Below are 26,073 nucleotides of genomic sequence, written 5' to 3' on the forward strand. Positions count from 1 at the left end.
AGAGGTTTCTTTGTCAGGATGAAAACCGCCGAGTTCTTCTCAGACTCATCTGACATTCCTTAAGCGTCACTGTGAGCCTGAACACCAGCCGAGGTAGTGAAGAAGCTGCACAGTGGAGTTTGACACGAGGTCATTAAACTGTGGGCTGAATAAAATTGACCATAACCACAATCACATTGTGGGATTTCTGAAATCTCACAGTTTGAGCTTGTGAGAAATTGGGTTTTCGAAAACTCATGTAGCGACATTCTGAAAACTCTCAAAACTTCAAATCAACTGCCCACGACTTTAAGTTAAAAGTCAAAACTTAAAGTTAAAAGTAGAGACGGCAGAGTCACGGACAGCTGACAGTCATGGCTGGCAATATTTTATATTTTTCTTATCGTCAACAAATACCAAGAGACCAATGGCACTTCCCTTATTTTCTCTCTTTCAGAAGAAATTGAAGGGGCCTTTTTGATTAAGTAAAAATGCAGCAGAGAGCAGAGGAAAGTGTGTTTTTGTTATCCTAGACAAACAAAAAGGCGGACAGAATGCAAAAATAATTGTGTTTAATTTGTACAGTATTGACCCGAGATTAAGAAACTCACTATCCTGCAATTCAACGTGAACATTTTGCCACATTTCTATGCATTATAAGAAGTTTTATCCTAAAAAACTCTATGATTCATCTCAGAGTTTAGCTGTTACTGAACATTTTCTCTGCCAGCAGTGTTTCTGCGCTCTGCTGGATGGAAATAAACACCCACTGCAGGTTAGTTTGGGCATAAATCCAGAATCTGCTGCAACAGGGGCGGTATTAGCAGAGCATGTTGTGGTGAGAATGAACCAGGAACCCTGACCTGCAGGACCTCCGGGGCAGTGAGGTGAGACACTCCCTTCATCTGCTACGCTCCGTGCCCTTTCACATTCAGCATGTTCTCGTGGATGGATCTGTGGTTTGTTATAGAACAAACTAAGTTTTGTGTCATGCTACATTGCTACAAATTTTATTTTTTTTTTAATTTGTGTTGTATAACGTAAATGCCGCCTATTTTGTCATTTCGGGTTGTTTTGTTTCTTTTTTTTTTTTTCTTTTTTTTTTAAGATTAGATCAGATTCAACTTTATTGTCACTGCACAGAGTACAACAGACAAAGTACTGAGACCACAAAATGCAGTTTAGCATCTAACCACAAGTGCAAAAAGCAGTAAAGTGCAGAGTAATGTACATATGTATAGGGATTGTCAATAGGACATACAGTAAGTTACACTTTACCTAACTAAATAAAAAATGCCTCAGTCCACGTGATCTGGCTGTGTTCTGCACATTTCAGGGAAAAATAAATCCATTATTATTTTCATACAGATTTCCTGTAAGAGCAGGCTTTGTCAGCCAGCCGAGTGGCAAAATAATACCTGTGTGGTGCACTCAACAGCGACATAGACAAAAATCTGCTTTTTCATGAACCACAATGGAAAATGATCTCAGCAAAACATCTTCCACACAAAGAGAGAATGAATAACTGTCAAACATTTCTCAGCACACCTGTATGTGCAGAATGAAGCTCAGCAAATTATAAGTTGTATTGAGAAAGAGTTGGAGCTCCGGGGTGTGTGCAGGTAGCAGAAAGTTACCACATATAGAGACATTTAAAGAAAGTTTTTGGACAAATAACATTGATGGGTTTCAGTTAGATTCTCAGTTCAGTATAAAATGACTTTAGTTTATCTAAAACAGGCATTTCCCCAACACATTAAAGCGTAAAGTATATTAGTAAGAATCAGGTTAATGGGTTTTCCAGGCTATAAAACCTCTGATAGTGCTGCTGAAGACTCTGACTTTATCTAACAGAGAAAGAAAACCAGCTGACATTTTAATGTGGAAATGAAAACGTCTTATATTAAAATCTTTGGCAATAATGATTATTAAGGGCCTGCTGACACACTGGGAAGCACCTCAAAAACCCACTAATTCAGACTAAAGACGGTAAAACCAAAACCTTGCTGGATCACTTTCAGCCTCAGTACCTGCCAAGTGGCAAAACAAATGTCCATCTACTGTTTGTTCCATTTAACAGCTAAACCTGAACCGTTCCTTTGATATTAACTGTCAAAAACTGTAACCAACCCACGTTACAGGAAACAGTCCACCACTGATACGTATTGTTTTCTCTTACCTGCCTTATTTAAGAAATTATCTCATTTCAATCCCAGTTGACCCAAATGAACTAAAATTCCACCACTGGTCCCATCAGGAGGCCAAAACAGACACCAGACCTGCAGGGCCCCGGGCCAAACCCAGACCTTCCCCTCTTACTTTGTCGCTGGAGGCTCCCATGGTGCTGCAGAGTTCCCTCAAACCAGACCAGATCCTGCACAGGACGCTTTCAGGATACAGATGAGGACTAAAACAACCTGATTTAGCTTTCCCTGAGCAGCTCTCCTCACAGCATTATCAGCCCGGTGGTTCCCCCTGTCCTCTCTCTGTCTCTCCAGGATCCCTCAGGTTCCCAGGCACTGACGGGATCCTCTCCGTCTTTTTTTTTTGTTCTTCTCGTCCTCGATCTCTGCATCTCAACAGGGTGAGAAATACCTGAGCCAGAATCCAGCATCAGCAGAGAAACACAGAGAAAGAGAGACGGATGGATCTGTGCAGAAATGTCGCGCCAGCAAAGTCCAAACTTTGAGTCTACGCTTATTCTTCTCATGTGATGTCCGTGTTCAGATGAAGAATTAACTAGAAAGCATTATATTATATATTATTTTAATATCTGAAATGTTTCAGTTTGTAATCTACATCAAAATTAAAACACATGGATGTGCCAGATTGTTTTGAGCAGCAGCTCATGAGAAAAAAAAAAAGTTTTATCTCAATATGTTAAGAAATCCTTTTAAAAAGACAAAAAACTAATTCCTTGGCTCACAGCCAAACTTTCCACCAAATTTCATTGAAAACTGAAGATGTAGGACATATTCTACTACCAAGAAATTACAGATGGGACTGAAAACATAACCTCCGTGCCAAAAAGCCAACTTGCAATGTGACATTACTTCGCACGTTGCAAGAGGCAGCAAATACTTTAATTCTCTGCAGCTCAAAATGGTTCCTAAGGATTAGTTCCTGCTGCTCAGCACTAATTTCTTCTCTATCTTGTCAAAATAACTTCCACTAGTATATCATGAGAACAAATCTTTGGCAACATCATAATACAAAAAGGTTTTTTTTTTATTCTTTGAAAATTAAAAAAAAAAAGTAAAAACACTGTAAAATAGATGGAATAAATTCATCTGAAAAAAAAGAAAGTACTAAAACTTTATTATGATAAAACAAATCTTAATGAGATTAAATTAAATGAATTAGGCTAAACTATACGCTGATCTGAACTAGAGCTGCAACGATTAGCTGATAGGTGCCAATTCATTTTCTGTCTATTTTAATGATCCATTTCTATGTAATCAAGTAATTTTCTGTACATTACTTTAAACGGAATATCTTTGAGTTTTGGACATTTAATGATGTCACCTTGACCTCTGGGAAAATTGTGTTGTACATTTTTCATTGTCTTCGGATGTTTTTTCAACCAAACAATTAAATCAGGAAAATAACTGGCAGATGAATCAATCATGAAAATAATCTTGAGTTGCAGTCGTAATCTGAACTGAGACGGCGTTACTAAATTTGAGTTTATTCTGACGCATGTTTAACTGAATTCTAACATATAAACTGAGTTCATATACAGTTTAAACTTTCAGCATACAATTAAGGAATCCTATGTTTCCCTTCACAAGTCCAGTGACAACTCCATTACATAAAGTGTGATCATATGTAGTTTTAAAATAAGTAGTATCTTTTTTTCTGAGATGGATTTCAGAATCAAACATTTTGTGTAATTTTTTCTAAGAAAGTTCAAGGGGTTAGGGTTCTGAAACCCAGATTTCTAATTAAGAGACTTTCCAGGGTTTCCCCAATGACTGCAGAAACCTTGTGCAAACACTTGAAGGCACGCAGCAAAATTAAGCCAGAAACAAGAGTGACCTTTGACCCCGTGATAAAAGTGCGCCAGCTATGACACTCCTGTCTAACATTCCACGTAGTCTGTCGTCCACTCCCAGCCAATCGGGCAGAGGCGGGTGGAGCCTGGTCAAGATTGGCAGACATGTGATTACACTGTAAAACACTGAAATTGAATATGAAAGTGGTATTAAAGCAAGATGGAAAAAAACATTTTTTCATCATCATCATTTCAAAAAAATGTTTTTTTTGAAGCACAAAAAGTTTATGGTTCCCAAAACTTTATTCCCATTTATTTCTTTCCAAAATCCTCTAGTTTATGAACTTAAAATGTTAGGACACCCAACATCTTTTGACCTGTAGAGGCGTCCTCATCTGATCTGACTTCTGTTGTTGCTGATCCAGCACCGTCACTTCTCCTTCTCCTCTTTCTTCTTCTTTTTCTTCTTCTTTCGGTCGTGGTGGTGGTCATCAGGGGAGCGGGAATCCCTGCCAAGGTCCGTGAAGCAAACAGTGAGAGTACATTTTGGCACTTTCAGAAACAAAAGCCTGTTTTACCAATACATTTCTGACCAATGCCTGCTGCCATCTGATCATTTCTATATAATATATGTCAAGCATCCAATAATGAAGCAAAAAGAACTAGGGACAAAACAAAGACCTCTCCTTCTTCTTCCTCTTCTTCTTGCTCTCTCTGTCTTGGCTTCGTTCTCGGCTGCGATGGCGTCTGCTGTGGGAGTGACGAGACTCTGATGACGCTGACCGCCTTTCATCCGGCCGACGCCTGACGGACACATAATATCAGTCGTTGACCCTTCAACTGCTCTGACCCGGTGCTCGTACAGATTTTCTTCACTTCAAAATACTTTTCATTTCCTTAAATCAACAACATTACAGGAAACTGATTATCAGGAGGTCAGAGGTCACGGTGTTTGTTGTACCTGTGAGAGGAGAGTTCAGATCTGGTCGACTCCTCCTCGTCCTCTTCCTCTCTCCACTGTCTGGTGAGCTCCTCTGAGTGGACGTTGATCACCTCTCTGATCACCTGCAGGATGATCACAGTGATGCCAGATACGCAATTAGTTTCTTAACCTTTATTTAAACAGAAAAGAGTTTTACTGAGGACCCATGCTCTGAGGTCAGCTTCAGATTCTCAGTTACACAAAAACACCAGCGTTTCCCAGACAGTTTACAGAATTTATTAGGAAAAGCAACCCAAAAAGCTTTTCCCAGCACAGTAAGATTTTTGTATGTATTTTAATTTTATACTTATACCCACTTGGTACTTAATTTATCTGACCTGTATTATATTTTGTAACAAAAGAGTTTCCCCTCGGGGATCACTAAAGTATTTCTGATTCTTCCTTTCATAACTTTACTTGCAGTGCAGATTGGAAGGAATGACTTTTTTTTTTAAACAGACACTACAGCCAAATCTGTGCTACAGCCTCTCACCAGCTTGAGTGATGGTGTTTTTTTGTTTGCTTGTCCATGAAAAAGTGCGACAACATATAGCGGGGATTATGGGTAAAGAACCATCCAAACATCCTCCTGTTGCTCGCTCGTACCTCAGTGTAGGACTTTTTGGTGATGTGAACGTTCTTGGCTCGATAGGACTGACGCCGCCTCTTGTAGTCTCTCATCTCTGCCATCAGCTCCAGGTGAGTCTTTGGTTCATTCTGTTCTTCATCTACACACACAAACACTCATTTTACCGGAGGACCACGCTGAGGGAGAAACCAAACTGCTCTTTCTTTATTCATCAAAATAAAAGCAAAATGCATTTCTTCAAAAAGCCAAACAGAAACTTTTTAAACAGTATTACTAACTGCTAATAAGGAACATTTTATTAGCAAAAGTGTTCCTCTACAATCTGTAAGAAAGTATTTTAGAGCACAAATGTTTGGGAGGCTCTGGGAGGTCTTCACCATAATGTGTGAATCTTACCCTTCCGGAGTTTGGACACCAGATCTACGTAGAGATCATCGTTGCTGGAGGAGGCAGCTTCCTTCTGTTGGCCGAGGACACGGACCACATGATCGTACAGAGCCAATCGGTCGGCCACAGTAAGGTCACACAGCGCACGCTTGTGGTTCTGAGGCACGTCGACAGGCTGGCCGGAGTACTGACCTGATGGGGGATCAGAGAGGCTTTACACACAAATCACCCTGACACACTGTTTATTCAAATACATTCAGTCATTTTATTAACAACACGATACAAGTGCAGTTATCGATTGTCTCCAGAGGTTCCTCATCAGCTCCAAGTGGGAAATTCTTACTCCTCACACTGCACAGCAAAGCAGCTTTCAAACTCACACAAAATTGGATTCTGACATTATATTTAGAAAACAAAATGTTCTGTTACTTATTTTGGGGAAAGTGAAATGGCTCTAATTATATTAGATATTACCATTTGAATTTGAGACAACCTACACTGGAGCAGAGACGTTACTGACTCAGCACGCGAAGCAAAAAAGGGAAACAGAACCGTTATCGCTAAATAGGTGAAAAACAGTAAGTGGAACCTTGATATTTACATTTGGATTTACAGAATGTAATTGGAAGAATTATGTCGTTTATGTGCTACAAATGAGCTAAAAAATTATCCTGCAAAGTGAGTAAACCATGAGAGAACTCTCTCTTTCGGAACTAGACTGATGTTCTTACTTATAATTTATTTTATTTTTATTTCTATGTTAGATCTGGCTCTCTTTCACAGATCACAGCAGGATCTGATAAAGATGCTCTTTCTCTTACTCCGTTTCCTTTAAGCTGAGAGAGTTTCGAAGCTCCTTTTCTAACCACCGGCACCTTTTATCAATTGTATATCTCCTCCTTTGAGATCAATGTGGCTCTAATGAGTGAAATCAGAACGTGATCATGGCTCAGGAATTATTTTAGCAGTGGACTTCATAGAAAGAGGAAGTGACATTAATATTTTGTACCTTCAGTGTAAATCTTCGAAACTGTTTAAAAACATGCTACATAAATAGTTAGATTTTATAAACATTAATGTTAAGTGACAATTCTGAATGTATGAAGACTTTCCCAACACGTAAAGGGAAAAGAGTGTGTGTGTGTGTGTGTGTGTGTGTGTGTGTGTGTGTGTAAGTATGTCTACAATGTGTGTGTGTGTGTGTCCCAGCCTTGCGGTTTGAAAGGATATGACGTTAAAGGATACTACACGTAATCAGGCAAGCCTGAACCAGAGCGGCAGAACTTTCTAGAGCCCAGCTCCTCTCTAATACTCACCCCTGTGGCTGCAAACAGAACACACAACACACAAAATGACATTAAAAAAGGCGACAATCCCGAATTAAGAAAATATCTGAAAGTTACAGAAGCTTCTTATTTACAGGGAATAATATTTGGAGGGACTGGAGGCAGGTGCGGGTTGAGAGGGACCAAACATCTGAGCGATGAGTTCGTGAGGTTAGCGCAAGATAATTCTCTAGTGACATCTAGTGGTTTGTCATTGCTTCTGGACTGTGAGACTAAAAGTTCTTGGATTGTGAAATCTAACAGCGTGCCTTTGCTTCTAATGAAAAGCCGTCTCGTCTCTGGTCAGGGCGGTAAACGTCAGCACGACAGAGGAAAACCTAACAAACTGAGCTCCCACCTTGCCAGAAGACTCCTTCCATCCTCATCAGTGGTGCAGCAGATCTGGCCTGCAGGATCACCTGGTGCTGGGTGGATTTGTCTGCATGAAAGAAATGACATGACGACAACTGAAAAATGTACCAACAAAATGTACAGTGTGTTTTCCCAGGCAGGGTTGGTCAAGCAAGAAACAAAACACATTTAATTCTATTTTTAAATGCATATGATTTCATATCACTTTCATCTTATCAGGAAGAGTTTCATCCTGTTATAAAAAAATCAAAAACTTTACTAAAGAGAACCAGCTGCAAAAAAAGATATTTATAAATTTAAGTAATATTTGATAATGCCTCGCAGCTCATTAAACGTTTCCTTCCATGTCCTTTAACGGTATATTTAGACAATGTAATTGCACAAACATTCAATAACAAAAAAAATAGATTTGTTTTTAAGGTTTCTTATCTTCCTCTTGTTCATCAACAGCAATTACAAAAATGCAACAAACAAAGATGATTATTTTCCAGAACATCTTGACTTTGATTAGCTTTGAAAGCTCTTATATTGAGCCTCAAGATTTCAAAACACGGTGGTTGTATTTTTCATGTTGTCGGCAGGGAAAAACATAAATTATCTCAAAAGATCTCCATGAACAAAAACATCATAATATTTTTTATAATCTTTCAAGACATTTTCTTCAGATCTAAAAGGAAAAAAGGGACATTTTATTGAACCCTTGATTAGATAAACTGGGATTTACAACAGTCATAAATAATGGCTCACCCATTGTAAAGCTGCTGACACTGCTGTTCTCATAACACACAGAAGGGTCGAACATCTCCGCCTGCAAAAGAGTGATAAAACTTGTTATTGCTCTCTTTACGATTAAGTGCATTACAGTGGCAGCACATTGAGAGTGGCGTTCATGGTGTTCACAGCAGTCTGTTGTCTTGTTTAGTTGCCATTTTCACTGGTATTAATGGCACAGATGAAGTTGTAAAACCTACCAGCAGTGAATTTTACTGTAAAACATCTGACGTGTCGTACTCTGGAACATTGCTACTTTAGTTTCCATCAGCCTAGAGCCGAGTGTATGTTACCTGCTCCTCAGCTGTGTAGCCCATCCTACGGAGGCGGCAGGAGGCTTTGTGTTTCTCCATGCTCCGGACCGGGACTCTGTGGTTGGGGTCGTAGGGACACTGCTCCATTGCTTCCTGAGAAAACACCACAAACATTAGAGGAACATTAGCTGTGAATTACACAGATATGATGAGGTGATCATTTTAAATGTTACTTTTAGACGACACTCCTTCACACTCTCGCTCTGTGTTTTAGTCTGCGCACAAAAAAATAAATGTTCGACCTGATATTGCAAATTTTCAAAAATATCAACGCCAGACAAGCACTGTCTGTATGTTGAGAATGTATATGTGGTAGTCAACCTTTGCAGGGAAACCTGGATGTCCTGGTTTCAGCTCCCGATGTCCTACTTTTAAAGCAATGTGTACTTTAAAAGTGCATTTCCACTTAGTTTTGAAGAGATAAATAATAATAATAAATCAAAACATTGTACAAAACTACTCCAGGCGGGGGCAAACCTACGTGGATGGGCTATTCAAATAAATCATAAATGGGGAAAACTGCTATCATGCAAGCAGAAATGTTTTAATGTACATAATATGTAAAGCTATGGATTATATAGATATCTTTGAAATCAACTAAATACATGAGGGGAAATTCCAAAGTTAAATGATGCAGACAGCTTTCTGACTAAGGTTAGTCGCTAACACTGTCAGAAAACCAGATAACCGATTTAACATCAACAGTTAAAGTTAACTAACGTTAACTAAGTTAATGTTAAAATATTATTAACCCTAACGTTACGGCTCGGTGTCCCGGTTGGTTCGGCACCAAATGGAAAAACATCGCTTTCCTTTATTTTACTTGCGCCGAACAACAGATAAACAAAATATAACGTCGTTTAGTTACGATAAAACCCAAGATTGATTTTCAAAAGATTGATTTTTATTTTGACTGAAGACTAAAGGCTAACGCTAGCTAAACTAACGTTAGCTAACGGTTAACTTACGTGGTTGGAGTCCTTGTAGTCCTGCGACCATCCCAGCGTTTCAAATATATCGTGTATCTGTTTTTTGCACTTCTCGGTGAACTCTGTCAGCTCCTGCAGGCGGTCCAGTCGATCCTGACGAGTTTGTGTTTGTAATGAGTCCGACATTTTAAGACTTTAAATCCAGGTAAGATGACAATTTGCCCCGAAATCGTCAGTATTTTCTTTTCACTGCATTTGCGGCTGCCATTTTCTGCGCACTCTTATGACGTGTGCCTGGGCGTTGGCGGGAGAACAGAAGCGATGCATGCTGGTAGTTGAAGTCCACTAGTTCATAATTATATTATATTATAAGTCAGCTTTTAAAAATAAAAATCAGTCATAACAACATGTCATCATTTTTTATTGTTTTGTTTTCTGTTGTAAATCTTATTAATCACAGCTGACAGTGGCTTTAATGTCAAGCACGTGGAAGACACACATACACAACAACAGTGATAGGCTAAATATGTAAAATACAAACAAATTTGACAAATGTGTGAATAATATCTTTGTTTACAGTGTATACAGTCCAAACAGGACACGCTGAAAGTTACTCGGGGCTCATGTGGGGTACAGCTGGGTGTCTTGCAGCACCTTGGGATCCATCAGATCATCTGTGTATATGTCCTCTGTTCTGAGAAGAGAAAAAACAGCGACCATCTTTTTCAACACAATCATACACGTATGATTGTGTTGCTGTGAATCACACTGTGACTATGTTTCAGACAAAAAGGTTTAGAATATATCGTGGAAACAATTGCATTAGTGGTAGGATGAGCATAACTGTCATAATAATTCATACAGTACTTACATTACTTCTAGAGTGTCTTCAACAGCAACTTCCTCCACCACCTGCACTCCAACCACCAGGTTCCTCCTCACTGCATAAAGCAAACACAGGTATGTTGTTGTAGGCATTTGCCCATAACCTCAGTGATAATGTTTTTCTGTAATAATGGCATACTAGACCCACGTTATTACAAATTACCAGCAGGTCATATTATGATAAGTCTTTCAGTTTAATATATTAGAAGTGCTGGAAGAAATGTATTAAATGGTGGAGGCCAGAGATAGATATATAGACAGATACTTTATTTATCCCCAGGGGGAAATTCACAGAGATATTGATTTGTGCCACGGCAAGACGATCCTGCAAAGGTGAACTGTTTAATCTACTGTTTGAACAGTCAAACCTGTACACCTGTTGTGTACAGTATATTCTAATGGATGGGTGGTGATAAGTGCATTTTAAAGGAGGAGTGTGTAGGATTTTGTGGCATCTAGTGGTGAAATTTCAGTTTGCAACCATGCGTGTAGGAATAACTACAGTGGCCGCGAAACTCAAAACTCAAAAGTTGGTTTGTTCGTTCTGGGCTACTGTAGAAACATGGCGGTGCAACATGGCGGCCTCCGTGGGAGGGGACCCGCTCCCTCTGTAGATATAAACGGTTTATTCTAAGGTAATAAAAACACAACAATTCTTATTTTCAGGTGATTTATACACTAATGAAAACATACTTATGAATATTATATTCCATTTCTGCCAATAGATCCTCCTAAATGTTACACACTGGACCTTCAATTTATGTAAAAATGTCTGCCTCTGGACGTTGTCATGCCTCAAAGAGCAGGACGGATCCTTTAAGTGCCCCGATGAAGGACAGCTGTCTGATTAGAAACTGGTTTCTAATCTGTATGAATCAAGGACAGTAATATCCTCCCTTGTTACCTTGTTATCCTCTCTTGCAGCAAGAAATACTTGCTTCTAAGATGAATTGCATCACACAATTCACTGCAACACAAAGTCACATTGATTGGAGTGCATATACGATAATGAAGCCTGTCTACATTTAGGAACTCGTAACATTAACAGCCTGCAAAACTTCTCATAACCTGAACTTTTTAGAACCTTGCCAGGCCTTGGTACTTTTAGCTGTATTTTATTAACAGGGACTTTGTTTGGATAAAAAGGCAAAAGCTGGAGAGACTACATCATTTTTTCATGCGCTTCATGTGTTTGGTAGGCGGTCGTGGAACTGAAAACAATGTAAGAAGTGTCCTGTGATATTATTGTTGATCTTCTATCACGTTTAGATGAACATGAGGTTCACATGCTGATGGAGAATCCAGGACACACAGCGTCCAGCACATCTAACCACTTCAGAGTTTTTCAGGTTGTTCCACAGCGAGCATTGTGATAGGATTCTATTATCTTGTTTTATCTTTTTAAGGTTTCCCTGCATTGTTTGGCTGTGTGTTGTATCTCCATTTGTGCCAGACGCTGAGAAACCCTCTGATTCACCTTTTGGTTTCTAATCACTGACTCCAGAAAAGACTCTGTATGACTACATTTAGAATAACTTCCTGAGCAGTGCCCAAATTTAGTTCCAGGAGCTCGTCCCCGAAGCGGTCAGAGAGCAGTGGAATCAAAAACCCTTGACGTTACATTTTCTTAAGTTCCTGCGTTAAAAAAGGGCCAAACATGTGAATGTAAACTCAGTGCACTCAATGTGTATCTCCATACGTATCATTGTGTTTTATAAAATTCCAACTTTTCATTTAGTGTAGTCATTTATTCTCACAAAATTTATTTCATAGCTATGATTAACTGACATCTTATCTAAAAAACACGTCATGACCTAAAAGAAAAGACGATCAGGAGGTTACTTGGAGGTTAGTTTTGCGTGATAAAAATTGACAGCTCCTTTATGATTAATGCAAAAAGGTGTTTGCATTTTGAGAGGTTTCTAGATTGCTCACACTGTGCCTTATAGAACTACAATTAACTCCCGTTACTTGGTGGTCTGAGTGGATTGTGTGCCTGCATGTACAGTATGTATGAGGGCAGTAGCTCTTAGCTTTTATTGCCTTGATGGAACATGTTAATCCCTCTTTCCTCCTGAATATCCCCAATGTTTTAAAGTTGAAAGAAAGAATTTTATTAAAACCAGAAAACCTTCACAAACTACACGGTTCAGACATCAGGAAACGTCAGGTGAACACTCACCTCCGTAGTAAACGTATGGAGATCCAGGCCAGCAGGTACCCAAACCTTCTGGTTCCCTCTGCCCATAAGCACATACACATCCCTGGGTCTCCATTCCCGGACCCTCCCAGCAACGGCCACCAATAAACCGCCGCGATACGTCTCCCCCATCAGCATCGATCACTGTGTTTGGCTGCTGTGAAGATGGAGCACCAGGCCCTCGCCCAGCCGGGCCAGAGCTGCGGGGGACCCCTGAGTGGATGTTAGGTTCGGAGGTGGACCACTGAGCATCAGAGGCCTGGCTGATGATGTCATCACAACCTGCAGATACAGGTGAGAAGTTATCGGCTAACTCGGTGTGGAAAAAGGCTTGGCTCTCACTGATAACTAACAAAATTAAGGACATTTCTTTCAAGCTTACTCGTAGATTTTACCCAGCTAAGATGTATTTTAAAACATTCAGAAAATATATTGATATAAAATTGTACATTTTGGTGTAGTTCCCCTAAAACTGCTGTTCAGTTATTTTGCCCTTTTGTGAGACTGTTTTGGAATAACTTTTGTATTTTTTATCAACAGCCATTTTGATGAAAATGTTATATAAAAGGACACTTCGACACGTGGACAGGAGGAGCCGGGGGTCGAACTGCAACTCTGCGATTAGTGCACGAGCTGTATGTTATTCATCTTTTCATTTTATTGGCTAAATTCCATAATCATACATGCACATGTACAGGCAAAAAGCCAAACTTCTTGGTTTTCACAAAGGAGCCAAACTGTTTACTGACTCGATTAGCTTTGGCTGTAAAAACTATTAATACTACTATGTTTTTTGTTTAAAATCTTTATATGAATTCTAACTCCCATATAGCTTAGAGTTGTTGATTTTTCTCTATAAACCATGTAAAATAAAACATCTGTGAAAAATTGCAACAGAAAAAGAAGAGTATTGCCTGGTGGTGTTAGTTTTTTTTCCCCAGAATTTAAAAAAGCATAAACATTTTCCATAAAAATACATTACATTCACACCGTAAAGAGACATCAACAATACAAACATGCATGAATGCAGGGGCTTGGCTTGGAGCTGGCTGAATCGTGTCTGAGCCGTCTGTTTCCTGTACCTGCTGATGACACCCGCTGGGTCATCTGCACGTACTGGCACACATTCGCGCGCACACACACACAACATGCATGCACACACAGCGGGGAGTGGGAGGTTTTTCAAGTACAAACAAAAACATTCAGCACTCAGGGACGGATTTAAAGCCAAATTATTTTGATGTATGCTGGGATGTGTTGGGGCGGCAGGCTGAGAGCAGCTGACACCGACAGGATCAACAAGCTCATGTTTTATATAACTTGTTTAATCGTGTAGTCTCATTGAGATCAGGATCTCTTCTGAAAGAGAGACATGACTACTGCAGAAGAAAATAAGCGAGACAAGATACAGAACAAAACACAGACAGCACATACTGTCTGACAAATTGTGAGAACTGTTGGGTCTCTGTAAATAAAGAGTAGGTCTAAACCAGCTCTACAGGTAGCAAGAGTGTCCTGGGATCTGCTCTGATGAACAGTAGTTTTAAATATGGCAGCGTTAGGAGACATTTATAGACAAAATTGCAAGTGTGTAGTTGTCTTCTTGTTGCTAGTGAGGGCCAGCCTACATTTTCATATAGTGATGAGTACTGTATTGGCCTCCTGTAATGAAAGCACAGTGGGAAACGGCATTAACTACAGTTTCTCATTCCATTTTCTATTTGCAGTATTCAATTCTTTTGTCATTTATACCGCATATTTCTACTCTTGTAATCTTTAATATAGTAGCACAGATGCACCTGTCTGCAGTTTGTTTGTTTTTTTTACACATTAATACTGTAATATTGCTACACCTTCTGTATACTGTAGTTATTTTACTGTGTTTATCGTGCATCTTGGGCACAAATTATTTGTTCGGAATGAATAAAGTTCGATTTTACCTCATCTTATAATTACAACATGCAGTGTGGACAATATTGGCTGATATGTTATATGTGACTTATTGCTATTGTAATTGTTATCACCTTTATTGCCTACTTTGTTTTCCAATTGTATAATAACGCCTGTTTTTCTGTTTTTTCTTGCTGCTTTTACAACTGCAACAACTTATTTTCCACATGTAAATCAATACATTTTGATGGTATCTTAAACCTACCTGTAGTGTAGCAGCAAACAGCAGGATGCCCTCCTGCCTCTTCCTCCTCCTCTTCCTCTTTGTGGCTCAGCACGGCTGAAGCAAGACTCCCTGAATGTTGAGGGAGGAGACACAGACGAGGTCTGGGCGACCAAACCCAACAGTCAGGATTCAGTCTGTACATCCCAGGCCGAGCTCGATCTGCAGGGCGCTGAAATCACTGCAGTCCTCTTCCTCTTCAGCTCTGCCTCTGAGACCAAAGATGGAGCCACAGATGGGGTTTCTCCGGACGCAGCAGGAGTCACTGTACGTGTCACTTGAGAGAACAATCTGATTGGGCAGCTTGTCTCACCTACTGACGTAATGCCTTCCATTAAAGGATCATGCCTGTGTTTTGTATGTATTAAAACATGTACTACATATAAAATAAAGTTTCCATATTTCAGAGCAAGCTGTGTTTTAGATTTGTGAATGTGGTGTGCTCACTTCTAAGACCCATTGACATCCATTTATTGAGCTATAGAAAAATCTACTTTAAGAGACTTGAAGCTAGTGTGAGCTAAGTAATCCATCACAGTGAACATATATATATACATATACATATATCTATATATATATTGTTATATTAAGTGAAGGATGTGTTTCACTTACAAAATATGTGTCGGTTTGTTTATTGGTTAAAGCTTGCGACCTGAAAGGTAATATGTGGAAAATTATGATTCAAGAGAGCTACCGCTTTACTTTCACAGCAACGTTCGCATTGGCAGTGAAGTGTTGATGCTGGTTTTATACTTGTGTTGCAGTTGTAAGTCTACATCACAAACCTATTTGAAAACTGCGCACAACGTTTTGCACACATTTGAAAAACTATTACATTTCTGAAGTAGTGTAGTCTCTGCAAGTTGCTTTTCATACTCTGAATAGAGACCAATAGCTGTCTGTAAGGAAGGACAAACATTCAAAAATCTGTAACATTATGGTGAATGTTGGAACAGTAAAAACAGCGTCTAAAGGACAATCTGCATTTTGTGCTTCTCAACTGCGGCCATTGGGAATATAGGCCTGTTTTTTACCAACAGCCCTCCAAATTAAGGTAAACAAACTTATAACATCATCACAAGTCATCAATATCTATGTGAACCAGTGTCAATCAATTCCTTCAGGCTTAAATGTATGTGGGGGGGTTACCTGTACAGTTGCATCATAAATTGTGCAATATTGTGTAATTTGTATCACACATTGTGTAATAAGGGTTTGTAAATTTCCTTAGGCCGAGGATCTGAGAATAGAGGCAACGCAGATTGTAAAGCCCTTTGAGGCTTGACTTGTATAACTAATTTTGATATAATACATGTCTGGTGTGTATTAATGGTACGCATCAGTCCTGTCAGTTTTATTATGTCATGTCTTCTTCTTGATTTGCTTGAATCTATTTATTGAAACTGTAGAAAACATATTCAAAGTGGTTTAAAAGTCCTAATTATACTGTGCACAGGAACCTGACTTCTTCTTTAATATGTTGACACTCTTCACTTTACTGCACAGTGTCTCGGTTATTTAATAACACCAGTGGTTATACACTCAGTTGCCAGTTTATTAGGTACACCCAGCTAAAAGTAATGCAGTCTAATACACAACAGTCCTGCAATAAATCCTCCCTTCGTGAAAATGTTAATGTTCAGTTTTTGTTGAAACTGTTGAGAGATGTGTTGATTGCACGTTACGGTCATTTTGGAGGCTGTAGTTTGTATTTATATCAGTGAGGGTGGGATAAGCATTATGACCATGAACGCAGGACTGATCAGAGTCAGAACCCAAATCCGAATCAGCCTTATTGGCCAAGTGTGTGCACACATACAAGGGATTAGACTTTGGTTTTTCGTTGCTCTCAGTGTTGCACACAGTTCCAACAGAAATGGATGGAAACAAGACATACATCTAAAAACAAGTACAACAAAGCTGAACAAAGGTAAAAAAATAAACATATACATACAAGTAGGTGAAAAAACAAGTGTATATATATATATAAAGCTACAATAAGCAACAAACAATGTATATATATACAAGTTAAGTGTTTCTGTAAATTGTAAACAAATACAAATATTTTGTAGAAATAAATGTTGAATGGATATATGCATGTATGTATACTTAGACTTATTGCAGGATTGTTGACTGCATCCGCTTTATCTAGGTGTACCTAATAAACTGGCACCTGGGTGTAGTTTGTGTGCGCGTGTCTGATCAGTTGTTATTACATTGTTTTCACATTGTTGCAAAAAGCGTTTGGCAGCCAGTGCTTTGATCCGATTGGTCGATTCCAGGTCATGTGGTTACTCGCTGCCAATCGGAACGTAGAGGGGGTGGCTCGCGCTGAGGAAACAGGACATCTAAGAACCATCCTGAAGGTGTGACATTTTCATACCTGTGGCCTCCTCTGTACCTTCTGACCCGCCTCTTCAGGCCAACTCACAACGCTTTTTATAACCTCAACTTCTCTTTCTAACCTCAACTTCTCTCAGAGTTTGGGAAAATCGGCTGACACGCCCTCTGAGACCAAAAGAGGAAGAGACGCGGTGCAAATCTAGATTTTCCAGTTTTATCGGTTAATAGGTTAAAAAGAAATGGCCTTTCCGGGATACGGTGGAGCCCCAGCTGCGGTAAGAAACCGTTAAATTGTGATGAAATGTCCGCTTAAAGCTGGACAGGCCTATGTCCACCGAGCACGGTCCCGGGACAGGCATCCGGTCCAGGCAGTCCGGCAGTTGGTCGAGTTGTATGTGTTTAGTTTCCAGGTAGGTAGGTGAATTGAGTTACCTGTTTAAAGGTTTCTACCTGAAGCTAGGCTGAATGTGTGGAAAATACGGATGACTTCAGAGAACTAGCTGTATCTACCCGTTAGCTTTTATACTTATATCCACTTTGTACTTAATTTATCTTGCCTTTCTAGGTGTTGCACTTGAAACTCTTTAGTGCAGCCAGTGGAAGAAGTATAATAATATTTTACTTAAGTAAAAATAGCAGCACAACAATGTAAATATACTCCATTACAATCAGTGGTGAAAACTAACTACGTACAGTTACTCAAGTGCTGTACTTAAGTACAATTTTGAGGTATTTCCATTCCAGAGGGACATATTGTACTTTTTACTCCACTACATTTATCTGACAGCTGGAGCCACCAGTTACTTTACTGATTAAGATTTTACAAACAAAACAAATGATCATTTTCTAAAATATGATACTGAGCTACAGATAACTATACAACAGTATATAAAGTAGTTAAATGTGCTCCACCTCCACCAGCTGTAACATTAAAATGCTGCTTACCTGTAAAAGCATCAGTAATAATATTCTTATAATATGATAAATATAATATCATAACTCTCTGAAAGGGACCATTCTGCCCAACAAGTACTTTTACTTTAATACTTTAAGTACATTTTGCTGTTAATCCATTTACTGAAGTGAAATTTTGAATGTAAGACTTTTCCTAGTATTTTACAAAGCGGTATTGCTACTTTTACTTGAGTATATGAGTACTTCTTCCATCAATTACAAGTAAAAGTCCTGCATTCAAAGTTGTACTTAAGTAAAAGTATTATCAAATTGCACTTAAAGTACTTCACTGAAAAGTACCTCCAAACTGCAGATGTCGGTGTGCTTGTGTGTGGGTTTACAGCAGAGTGTTCGTTTTGTTTTCAAGGAAACTTTCTAGCAAATTTGACTTGAATTGTTTTGTTTGTTGACTGTAAACACTTGTCTTTGTAAACTCTTGTAATCAGATGCAATTTTAAGCATTGAGGCAAGCTATGCCATTTACTGTGTGTGTGTGTGTGTGTGTGTGTGTTTTATGGTGGGCTGACACACTAGATAATCAGATAAATCATTTCAGGTCTTTTCAGTGGTCAGTATGAACACGCGCTCTGAGTCAGCGCTGGTGGACTATGTACAGCATGCAGGCGGCTGTCACTGATTATGCATGAGTGAATGGGGAAAACAGACTGAGCTCTGTCACGCTGACACACATGCTTGCCACTCTGCATTGACTCCCAGTTAGTTAACAGGAAAGATTTTAAAACGTGAATTTACGAAAGGGCAACAGAGCTTCCTGAACGTGGTCTCCATCATTTAAACTCACTTTATTTAAATGTTTCAGTCATTACACCTTCGACAGGTAGTGACACGATGAGACGGTGTGCAGGAAGGTTTGCTCTTTCTGTCTGTATGGTAAAAAACCTCAATCATGCAGAGTCTCTTGTTTCTCTGTTTCTCTCTCTGCAGCAGGATCCTCTCTACGGATATTTTTCAGCTGTAGCTGGACAGGTAACACACCACACACCACCACAAAGCTTAAAGCAGCACTTCACCTCAGTATTATTGGGCCTGACTCTACAGCATGCCTCGAATTTGTGAACAGCAGTAACAGGCGCTATTGGGATATTGTAACTGTATCACTACTGATTGTATCTGTTCTGTGGCATTGCGTATTTCCCTTCCTTCTGTTTCCTTAAACTCTGACAGGATGGACATATCACAGCAGACGAGCTGCAGAGCTGCCTCACACACTCTGGCATCTCTGGCTCATACAAACGTAAGAACGCCAGGCTGTTTTTATTAAATATCCACTCAAAACACAAATTCACTGTGAGTCTGAGACACGTTTTCACCTAATGCTTTTGTATACAGTGGCCCACCATGCATTGAAAGCGTCAAATGATGCATGAAGCCACTTTTCTAAACTTCTTTGTGAATGATCAGTTAACAGTTTAATTAAAATGTTTATTTTTTTGTTTTCTGAAACCTTATTTTCATTCACTTCTTGCAATAAAGCCTCTTATCTGATGTAATGCCAACTTATTTATCAGTATATAAATAAACAGATACCTGGATAAAATATGAAACCATGTAGTCAGGTGTTGTGGGCCTCATCATTGGTCATCAGAGCTGAAGAAATTGTAATCCTATTTGAATCTGACGAGTACCCTGACCTGCAGACTTCAGGTCTTAATGGCACCTATTTGAAAAGCACTGGTTTGGCTGGTTTGCCAGATGATCTCAAGGCTAACAACCTTGGGGAGTGGGCAGTTTGCATTATTGCGGAAATCACTAAACACTAGACTGGGATAGGATAAAATCACTATTTATGGCTATCCAACATGGGGTCTCATATTTAGCAGTAATACAACATTTTCCCACTATGAGTGTGGACTTGGTCTGTCTGCTTACACTGTTTTCCTTTTACAGCCTTCAGCCTGGAGAGCTGCCGACTGATGATCAGCATGCTGGATGTATCCTTCACCCATCAGCCAATCAGAGAGGTTTAGTAGATTGACTCACAAGATGGGGGGTGTTAATAACAACATTTTATCAACTTTACAACCAAAATGTCAGTTTCACATTAACATGCATCATCAAAACCCCAGCAAGGGCAAAGATACGTCGAGTTCCAGCTGCTATAATTTCTTTCATTTTCAAACCTCTGTGGTTATGTTTATATCCAGTCACAACCCAGTCATGGTCACAGATAAATATTTTCTCACCAGCTACAGTGCATAAGTGTAAGCATGAAGATTTCCCTTCATTGGAAGTGAAGGGCCTAAACCAGGAAACACTGACCCACACCAAAAGTACACAAAATATACTCCATGTCCATATACTTTTGGCCATATGTTGTAATTCTAGCTGGGTTTTTATTATTTTCATTTTGATACCAAAAGAGTGTGATGACATTTAAATGTAAATGCTACAGACTGGGGGCGCTGTTTTGCTTATTGCATTTGAATATTGTCCACTGTACAGCAGGTTAAGTCTTTGAAAATGAAATGTCAAACGTAGTTTTCATTTTCTATATGCTCCGTGCATGTAGGATTAAATATTCATTGATATACTCAGCGGCCAGTCCCATCCGAGCCTTAAAAGTGTAAAATATTAAAAGGTAGCCAGTGTAATGAAGCTACAGGTGGGCTTATATGCACACATTTTGAATTAACTGAAGTTTAAGAGACATCCTAACGGCACCATGACCACAGAGTGATCATGTCCGAGGGAAGTGCTTGGTAAAAATACAAAATGACTGGAAGGGATGTGATGGGTCCTTGACTGACTGTGTTGTCTCAGAGGGACATGTCCTGCACCATGGGCTTTAACGAGTTCAAGGAACTGTGGCAGGTTCTGAGCGGCTGGAAGAATACCTTCGCATCCTACGACCGGGACCGCAGTGGGACGGTGGAGGGCCCTGAGCTGCAGCATGCCCTCACCTCCATGGGTACGGGCAAACTAACCAAGTTGTTTGTAGTTTTATATATTAATTTTGTTCTAAATCTGTCAACTCTAACATGAAACTAATTTTCTCCTTGGTTAAGCAGTATATAAAAGTGGAAAAATAGGAATAAACATTGTGAAATGGCCAGTGTACGTAGATAAACTGCCACGGTTTGCAGAGTACATTTGACTAAATTCTACTGGCTGGGAGTCACTCTGAAGGAAATGTTAGGTAATTGCTCTCTGTGTAAAATGTTAATGTTATGTATTTAATAATGTATGTGTTCCTACGCAGGTTATAATCTGAGCCCTCAGGCCATGAAAAGCATCATGATGCGCTACAGCATAAACGGCAGAATCACCTTTGATGATTTCGTGAGCTGTTGTGTAAGACTCCGAGCACTGACTGGTGAGTGGGCACAGGAATGCATGAAATCTGAGACCATTTGCATAAAAACAAAGACAAGAAACTCCACCCATACCACCTTAACAGTAGAGGAAACACTGAACAAACACTGGCAGCTCATTTAGAGCTTCATTCAGTCGATAAATCAGCTGATTCGGCTTGTTTGAGCTGTTTGCCTTTTACTGATTGTTGAAGAAAAGCCTGTACTGAAGAGGTGTTCTCAACTGAATAACTCGATGGGCCCCACTGGCGTTACATGAATATAAGTATTTATTACAAACAAATCTGTCGACAAAGAAGCAATGTGGCAGCATGTACACATGGGCACAATCAACACAATACTTAACTTTGCATCCAAAAGGTACACTTGTTTTACCAGAACGGTGGGTGGTGGTTTACAGGTTACATCATCTAAAGATGAGACAAAGAAAGAGACTGTCTCCGTGCCAAGTTATCAGTACAAGGAGAACAGAGACTTCTGGGACACTTCTATCTTATGTTAGGAACATCTGGTGCCCCATCACAGGGCCTGAGGCCTCCTTTGTGAAACCATATTTTAATCAAAGTGTCATAAATTCAATTACATCAATTACACCCATAAACCCCTTAATCACCCCCAAAACTTCTCCAAAACTGTAGCTCAGCTTGTCCACTAGCGCGTTTTTGACAGACGACCTTCTTTTCTTCTTTTTTGGATTATCTTCTGAATTAAACACTTTTTCTGTTCAAGCTAAAGATAAATTGTGGCCAAACAAGAGATTAGGAAAACCACTTAAAATGTCGGGTGTTTTTGTGAGCCTGCTTTAAAACTGTACAGCTACAGACATCCCATGTGGCCGAAACAGTGAACAAACAGACCTTTGGAGCTATCATCACAAAATCTGTGTTGTGGTAATAAAGATGCTCAGTCAGAATCAGCGATGAAAGTATTTAAATAGTTCATCAAGTAGGCTGTTTTAATGCGTGTGTGTGTGTGTGTGTGTGTGTGTGTGTGTGTGTGCGTCTTTCAGATCAATTCCGAAGGAGAGACACATCCCAAACTGGCAATGCCACTTTTCAGTATGATGATGTAAGTTTCCTCAACTGAGATGTCACTTTTTTCATTTTCTAAAGCTTTAATGTTGCTTCTGCTATCAAGCACATCTGAGTCCACCCTGACTGCACAGGAGAACTGGCTGTTTAAATTTAAGCTCACTCAGTTATCCAGAGCTACTTGTTTAGCCAGGTAGCTACCGGCAGGCTCAGTCACTGGCGTTGATAGCAACATGCTAGCACTATTCTGCTACTCGGTATGTTGGCCCCAGTGTATGATGGTGATGGTTAGTTGAGCAGATGCTATGGTTAGCTAGCCAACAGACTGACATTATCTAAACACAGACAGATGGATCAGTGATGAATTTATCACTTCACAGACAGAAATGAACTACAGCTGTTGATTTTGTAAATAGGTGTCCCACAGCCAGACTGTAGACTAGACTGTACTTATTTACACGCCCAGCAGATATGGAGGGAGATTAGCACGTATTTGGAGTTGTGTTTGTGTCCACCTGACGAATGTAAGTCCAGTATTCTCTCTCCTTTTTAGCTGTGTTTCGTCGCTACTAATTTCTGAGGGAAATATCTGGCTCTTCAATCCCGTTTCCAGCAAATAAGCCGATACAAGATAAACCCACTGTACACTACCTGCCCAGAAACAAACGGCAGACAGACACAGTTAGAGACAGATATTTTTCTCAGGAGTTGGTGGAAATCAAACCAGACCTAAAAGCAGAGTGAATATTGGACTTACGTTCATCATGTGGACACAAACACGTCTCCAATTGATAATCTTGCTCTGTGTCTGCTGGATGATTAAAGAGGCAATTGTTTGCTGACACTCGCCTCACCAACTTTCAAAAAAAAAAAAAAAAATCAATCAATGCAGCTCTAAACAGTGCAACAGTGTTAAAAAAATGTTTGGGTAGGAGCGCTTACTGTGCTCTTTGGATAAGGACACATGTGGACCCAAAAATCACAATAAAACTCCGAGGCACTCTCTTTTTAAACAATGCCTGTATTGTCATGGCATGGTCATGGAACAAAAGACCATTTTATAACAGGAATCTTTGGTGCTGTGGCCAGAGAGGGTGTGGACATATAAAAACTCCAGCAGATGGCGTCGTTTGGCCCACAATATTCATCCAAGCCCAGACAAGACTGCTAGGTGATCGATGATTTGACAGTTGTACGATAACACTGGATATACTTCTCTCTCTGTCTCTCTCCCCAGTTTATCCAGGTCACCATGAGCACATGAAGAGGACAGGACTAAACAGAGGGGACACACCTGCCTTTTAAAATCTTCTCATATTAACAGCATGTACTTTCATTGTGTACGTTTAGTTTTAATCATTGTCGTACAAACAGGTTAAAATGTCACTGTCACGTTCCATTTTACCAGGAACTTTTTTGAAATAATGCATAATGTAAGAAACTAATAAGAATATAGTAACCTCAGGCTGTACCAATAATAAACCTCTGTGCTCCTGTATACTGGTGGGCATTATTATCACTCATACATTTATGGCCTTTTACCTCAAGAGTAACCATGTTAGCCCATAATGAGTGTGAACGTGTATGGCATGAATAAACATGTCCACCACAAACATGAAACGTCACAGACTGATGTTTGGCTCCTATCTACTCCCTCTTTTCGAATGTATTTCATTTAAACAAAAAATAGTTCATTAAAAGAGAAACTTGTTCTGTTTAATGTGGTTCCATATGGCCATGAATAGCAGAATAACGCATATTGTTTTAAATTTGGAGGGTTTGACAAGTTGTTGATTTTGCAGAGACAGATGACCCAAAGACATTTTGACATGTCACAGCAGGAAAAGCGCAGGTGTAAATAATAAAGTTAAAGATGGCTGAATTCCATTTAGCTGCTTAGCTCTCCTGGTACTGAGGGCGCCGGCTCACTGTCACACTCATCGTTAATGTTAGTACACCTGCGCGTTTTCCACAATGACAAAACTGTCTGCTGTGAAAACGGCCGTTCATCCTTAATGCACTCCAAGGTGGCGTAATCATTTCTCATCGCTCTGTGCGAAAGGATCTTGTTCACATGAGATATGGATCCTGTGGGCGCAAGCTGTTATCTCGTTTGTACAAGATCCATATCTTGTGCGGACAAGATAAAAAAAAAGTGCTTTACAAGCAATTACAAAGAAAATAATCAAATAAGAGATTGTTGAAGGCAATGTCAAATGGCCTTACATAGAAGAAATGATAAGAATATAACAATAACATAAAACAACATAAAATATGTGCAAACATAAAGACAAATACGAGGCAAGCCTGGTGAGAAAATGTTAATTTAAAAAACGCTAACACTAGAAAACAGGGCCTCCTTTATAAGGTGGTCAGAGTTGGGATCCACTTTAGATCTGCTGGTATTTGTTCCCAAAGTGTGGCACAGAGTAATTAAATAAAACTCTGTCTGTTTTCTTACTCTGGGAGCAGCAAGAAAACAGATGTGACAGGTGAGCCGTCGGCCAGCTGTTCCGTCACCTGAGGCGACACGTCACATAGTGAGACTGGTTCCCACTGCAGTTTTAATATAAGATCAAAATGACTAAATTACCCACGTTTGGCTCTTTGCATTTTTATTCATTTTTGGATAACGATGGAGGTGGATGGCACAGATGCATAAGTATTTAACTACTCAGCTATATTTTTAGTAGGATATATTTATTGTTGGTTGTGGTCTCTCAAGGCTATTTTAGTTAATAATAAAAAATAAAATCACACCAGCCTAATCCTTCAATTGATAAAACATCTGATCAAACATAAGTAAACAAGGCTTTGAAATCTTAGCAAGCATTCAGTGTCAACTTTCAGACCAGACACAGTTTGGTTCCTACTCAGACTCCTGAGGTTCAACACCCAGGTCTAACTATGATAGAAACCACATTGTGATGAATCAGTCCAGCTAACACAGCATGTTGGGTGTGTTTGCGTAAAGGTGCACATTCTACCACGAGTCAGCCTGAGGAGGAAGAAGAGGAGTCCCGGCCTCCAACACCGCTCTGTCTGAGGAACATGAGAGCCAGACCGAACCTCGGAGGTAGGATGAAGATCTCTAACTGTCCATGACTGTTGTATATGTCAGAGCTCAGTGTGAAATCAGTGTACCATTATCATTCAGAGAGTTCTTAGGTGGTACTTATTCACCTTTCATCTGATTTTGGATTCAAACCTATGTGTCCATGAAGAGTGGCTGGTCTATGGATTCCTATTATTTTTAAAGGCAATACACTGCTGATGTCATTAATATAATGTTAGCATCAACAGAACATTTTAAAGTGTCCACACAGTGAACTGGAACCTTTAGCAAGCTTAAAAAAAAATCACCATTAATTTTAGTGGAAGATGAGAAAAAACCAATGTTGATGAGAAGAGAAAGAAAAAGAATAAACAGACTTTGATTCCCTGTTAAAGAGGATTTAGTCTGCAGTACGTTAATACTGCACACAGGTTTAAACAAAAATGCCAATTGAAGAT

At 39.6% G+C, this 26,073-nt stretch overlaps 5 protein-coding genes across 12 annotated transcripts in view; 2 read left to right on the plus strand and 3 right to left on the minus strand.

Annotated features, from left to right (window-relative positions):
• zgc:113232 (uncharacterized protein LOC541546 homolog) overlaps positions 1-3,198 on the minus strand; it is a 30,500-nt gene extending 27,302 nt beyond the window's left edge. Inside the window, exon 1 of the mRNA XM_044206990.1 lies at positions 2,299-3,198. Within this exon, the coding sequence (XP_044062925.1) occupies positions 2,299-2,319 (21 nt within the window). The 5' untranslated portion in view covers positions 2,320-3,198. The remainder of the gene's footprint in view (positions 1-2,298) is intronic.
• A 438-nt stretch (positions 3,199-3,636) lies between these two features.
• On the minus strand, positions 3,637-9,938 carry snrnp48 (small nuclear ribonucleoprotein 48 (U11/U12)). Of its 2 annotated transcripts, XR_006379120.1 has the most exons (10): positions 9,682-9,938; positions 8,693-8,806; positions 8,376-8,436; positions 7,615-7,695; positions 5,941-6,123; positions 5,562-5,683; positions 4,935-5,038; positions 4,655-4,777; positions 4,351-4,482; positions 3,637-4,159 (listed from the first exon to the last, which is right to left on the minus strand). XR_006379120.1 is itself a non-coding variant. In XM_044206991.1 (9 exons), exons 1-9 carry the CDS (start codon positions 9,826-9,828, stop codon positions 4,404-4,406), a joined length of 1,014 nt encoding a protein of 337 aa, XP_044062926.1. In that variant the 5' UTR covers positions 9,829-9,938; the 3' UTR covers positions 3,637-4,403. The 2 variants fall into 2 exon arrangements, 1 of the variants encoding a protein (XP_044062926.1); XM_044206991.1 differs by having other exon boundaries at positions 3,637-4,482.
• Positions 9,939-10,046: 108 nt separating this feature from the next.
• LOC122881178 lies at positions 10,047-15,132 on the minus strand. Of its 2 annotated transcripts, none has more exons than XM_044206995.1 (4): positions 14,883-15,132; positions 12,710-13,009; positions 10,514-10,583; positions 10,047-10,331 (listed from the first exon to the last, which is right to left on the minus strand). In XM_044206995.1, exons 1-4 carry the CDS (start codon positions 15,043-15,045, stop codon positions 10,313-10,315), a joined length of 552 nt encoding a protein of 183 aa, XP_044062930.1. In that variant the 5' UTR covers positions 15,046-15,132; the 3' UTR covers positions 10,047-10,312. The 2 variants fall into 2 exon arrangements, with proteins under 2 accessions (XP_044062930.1, XP_044062928.1); XM_044206993.1 differs by having other exon boundaries at positions 10,047-10,336; positions 14,883-15,128.
• Positions 15,133-17,168: 2,036 nt separating this feature from the next.
• Positions 17,169-24,180, plus strand: sri (sorcin). 6 transcript variants are annotated; one of them, XM_044207001.1, is made up of 9 exons: positions 17,169-17,266; positions 17,381-17,518; positions 19,143-19,184; positions 19,383-19,452; positions 20,106-20,149; positions 20,979-21,126; positions 21,418-21,531; positions 22,539-22,597; positions 23,798-24,180. In XM_044207001.1, exons 2-9 carry the CDS (start codon positions 17,483-17,485, stop codon positions 23,822-23,824), a joined length of 540 nt encoding a protein of 179 aa, XP_044062936.1. In that variant the 5' UTR covers positions 17,169-17,266; positions 17,381-17,482; the 3' UTR covers positions 23,825-24,180. The 6 variants fall into 6 exon arrangements, with proteins under 6 accessions (XP_044062936.1, XP_044062937.1, XP_044062934.1 ...); XM_044207002.1 differs by having other exon boundaries at positions 17,242-17,518; positions 19,146-19,184; XM_044206999.1 differs by lacking the exon at positions 17,169-17,266 and having other exon boundaries at positions 17,273-17,518.
• A 1,431-nt stretch (positions 24,181-25,611) lies between these two features.
• The window catches only part of LOC122881272 (stonustoxin subunit beta-like), a 1,495-nt gene continuing 1,033 nt past the window's right edge, over positions 25,612-26,073 (plus strand). The window contains exon 1 of the mRNA XM_044207276.1: positions 25,612-25,636. Within this exon, the coding sequence (XP_044063211.1) occupies positions 25,612-25,636 (25 nt within the window). The remainder of the gene's footprint in view (positions 25,637-26,073) is intronic.

The sequence above is a fragment of the Siniperca chuatsi genome, linkage group LG9 (assembly GCF_020085105.1).
Source record: "Siniperca chuatsi isolate FFG_IHB_CAS linkage group LG9, ASM2008510v1, whole genome shotgun sequence".
Classification (NCBI taxonomy): Eukaryota; Metazoa; Chordata; class Actinopteri; order Centrarchiformes; family Sinipercidae; genus Siniperca; species Siniperca chuatsi.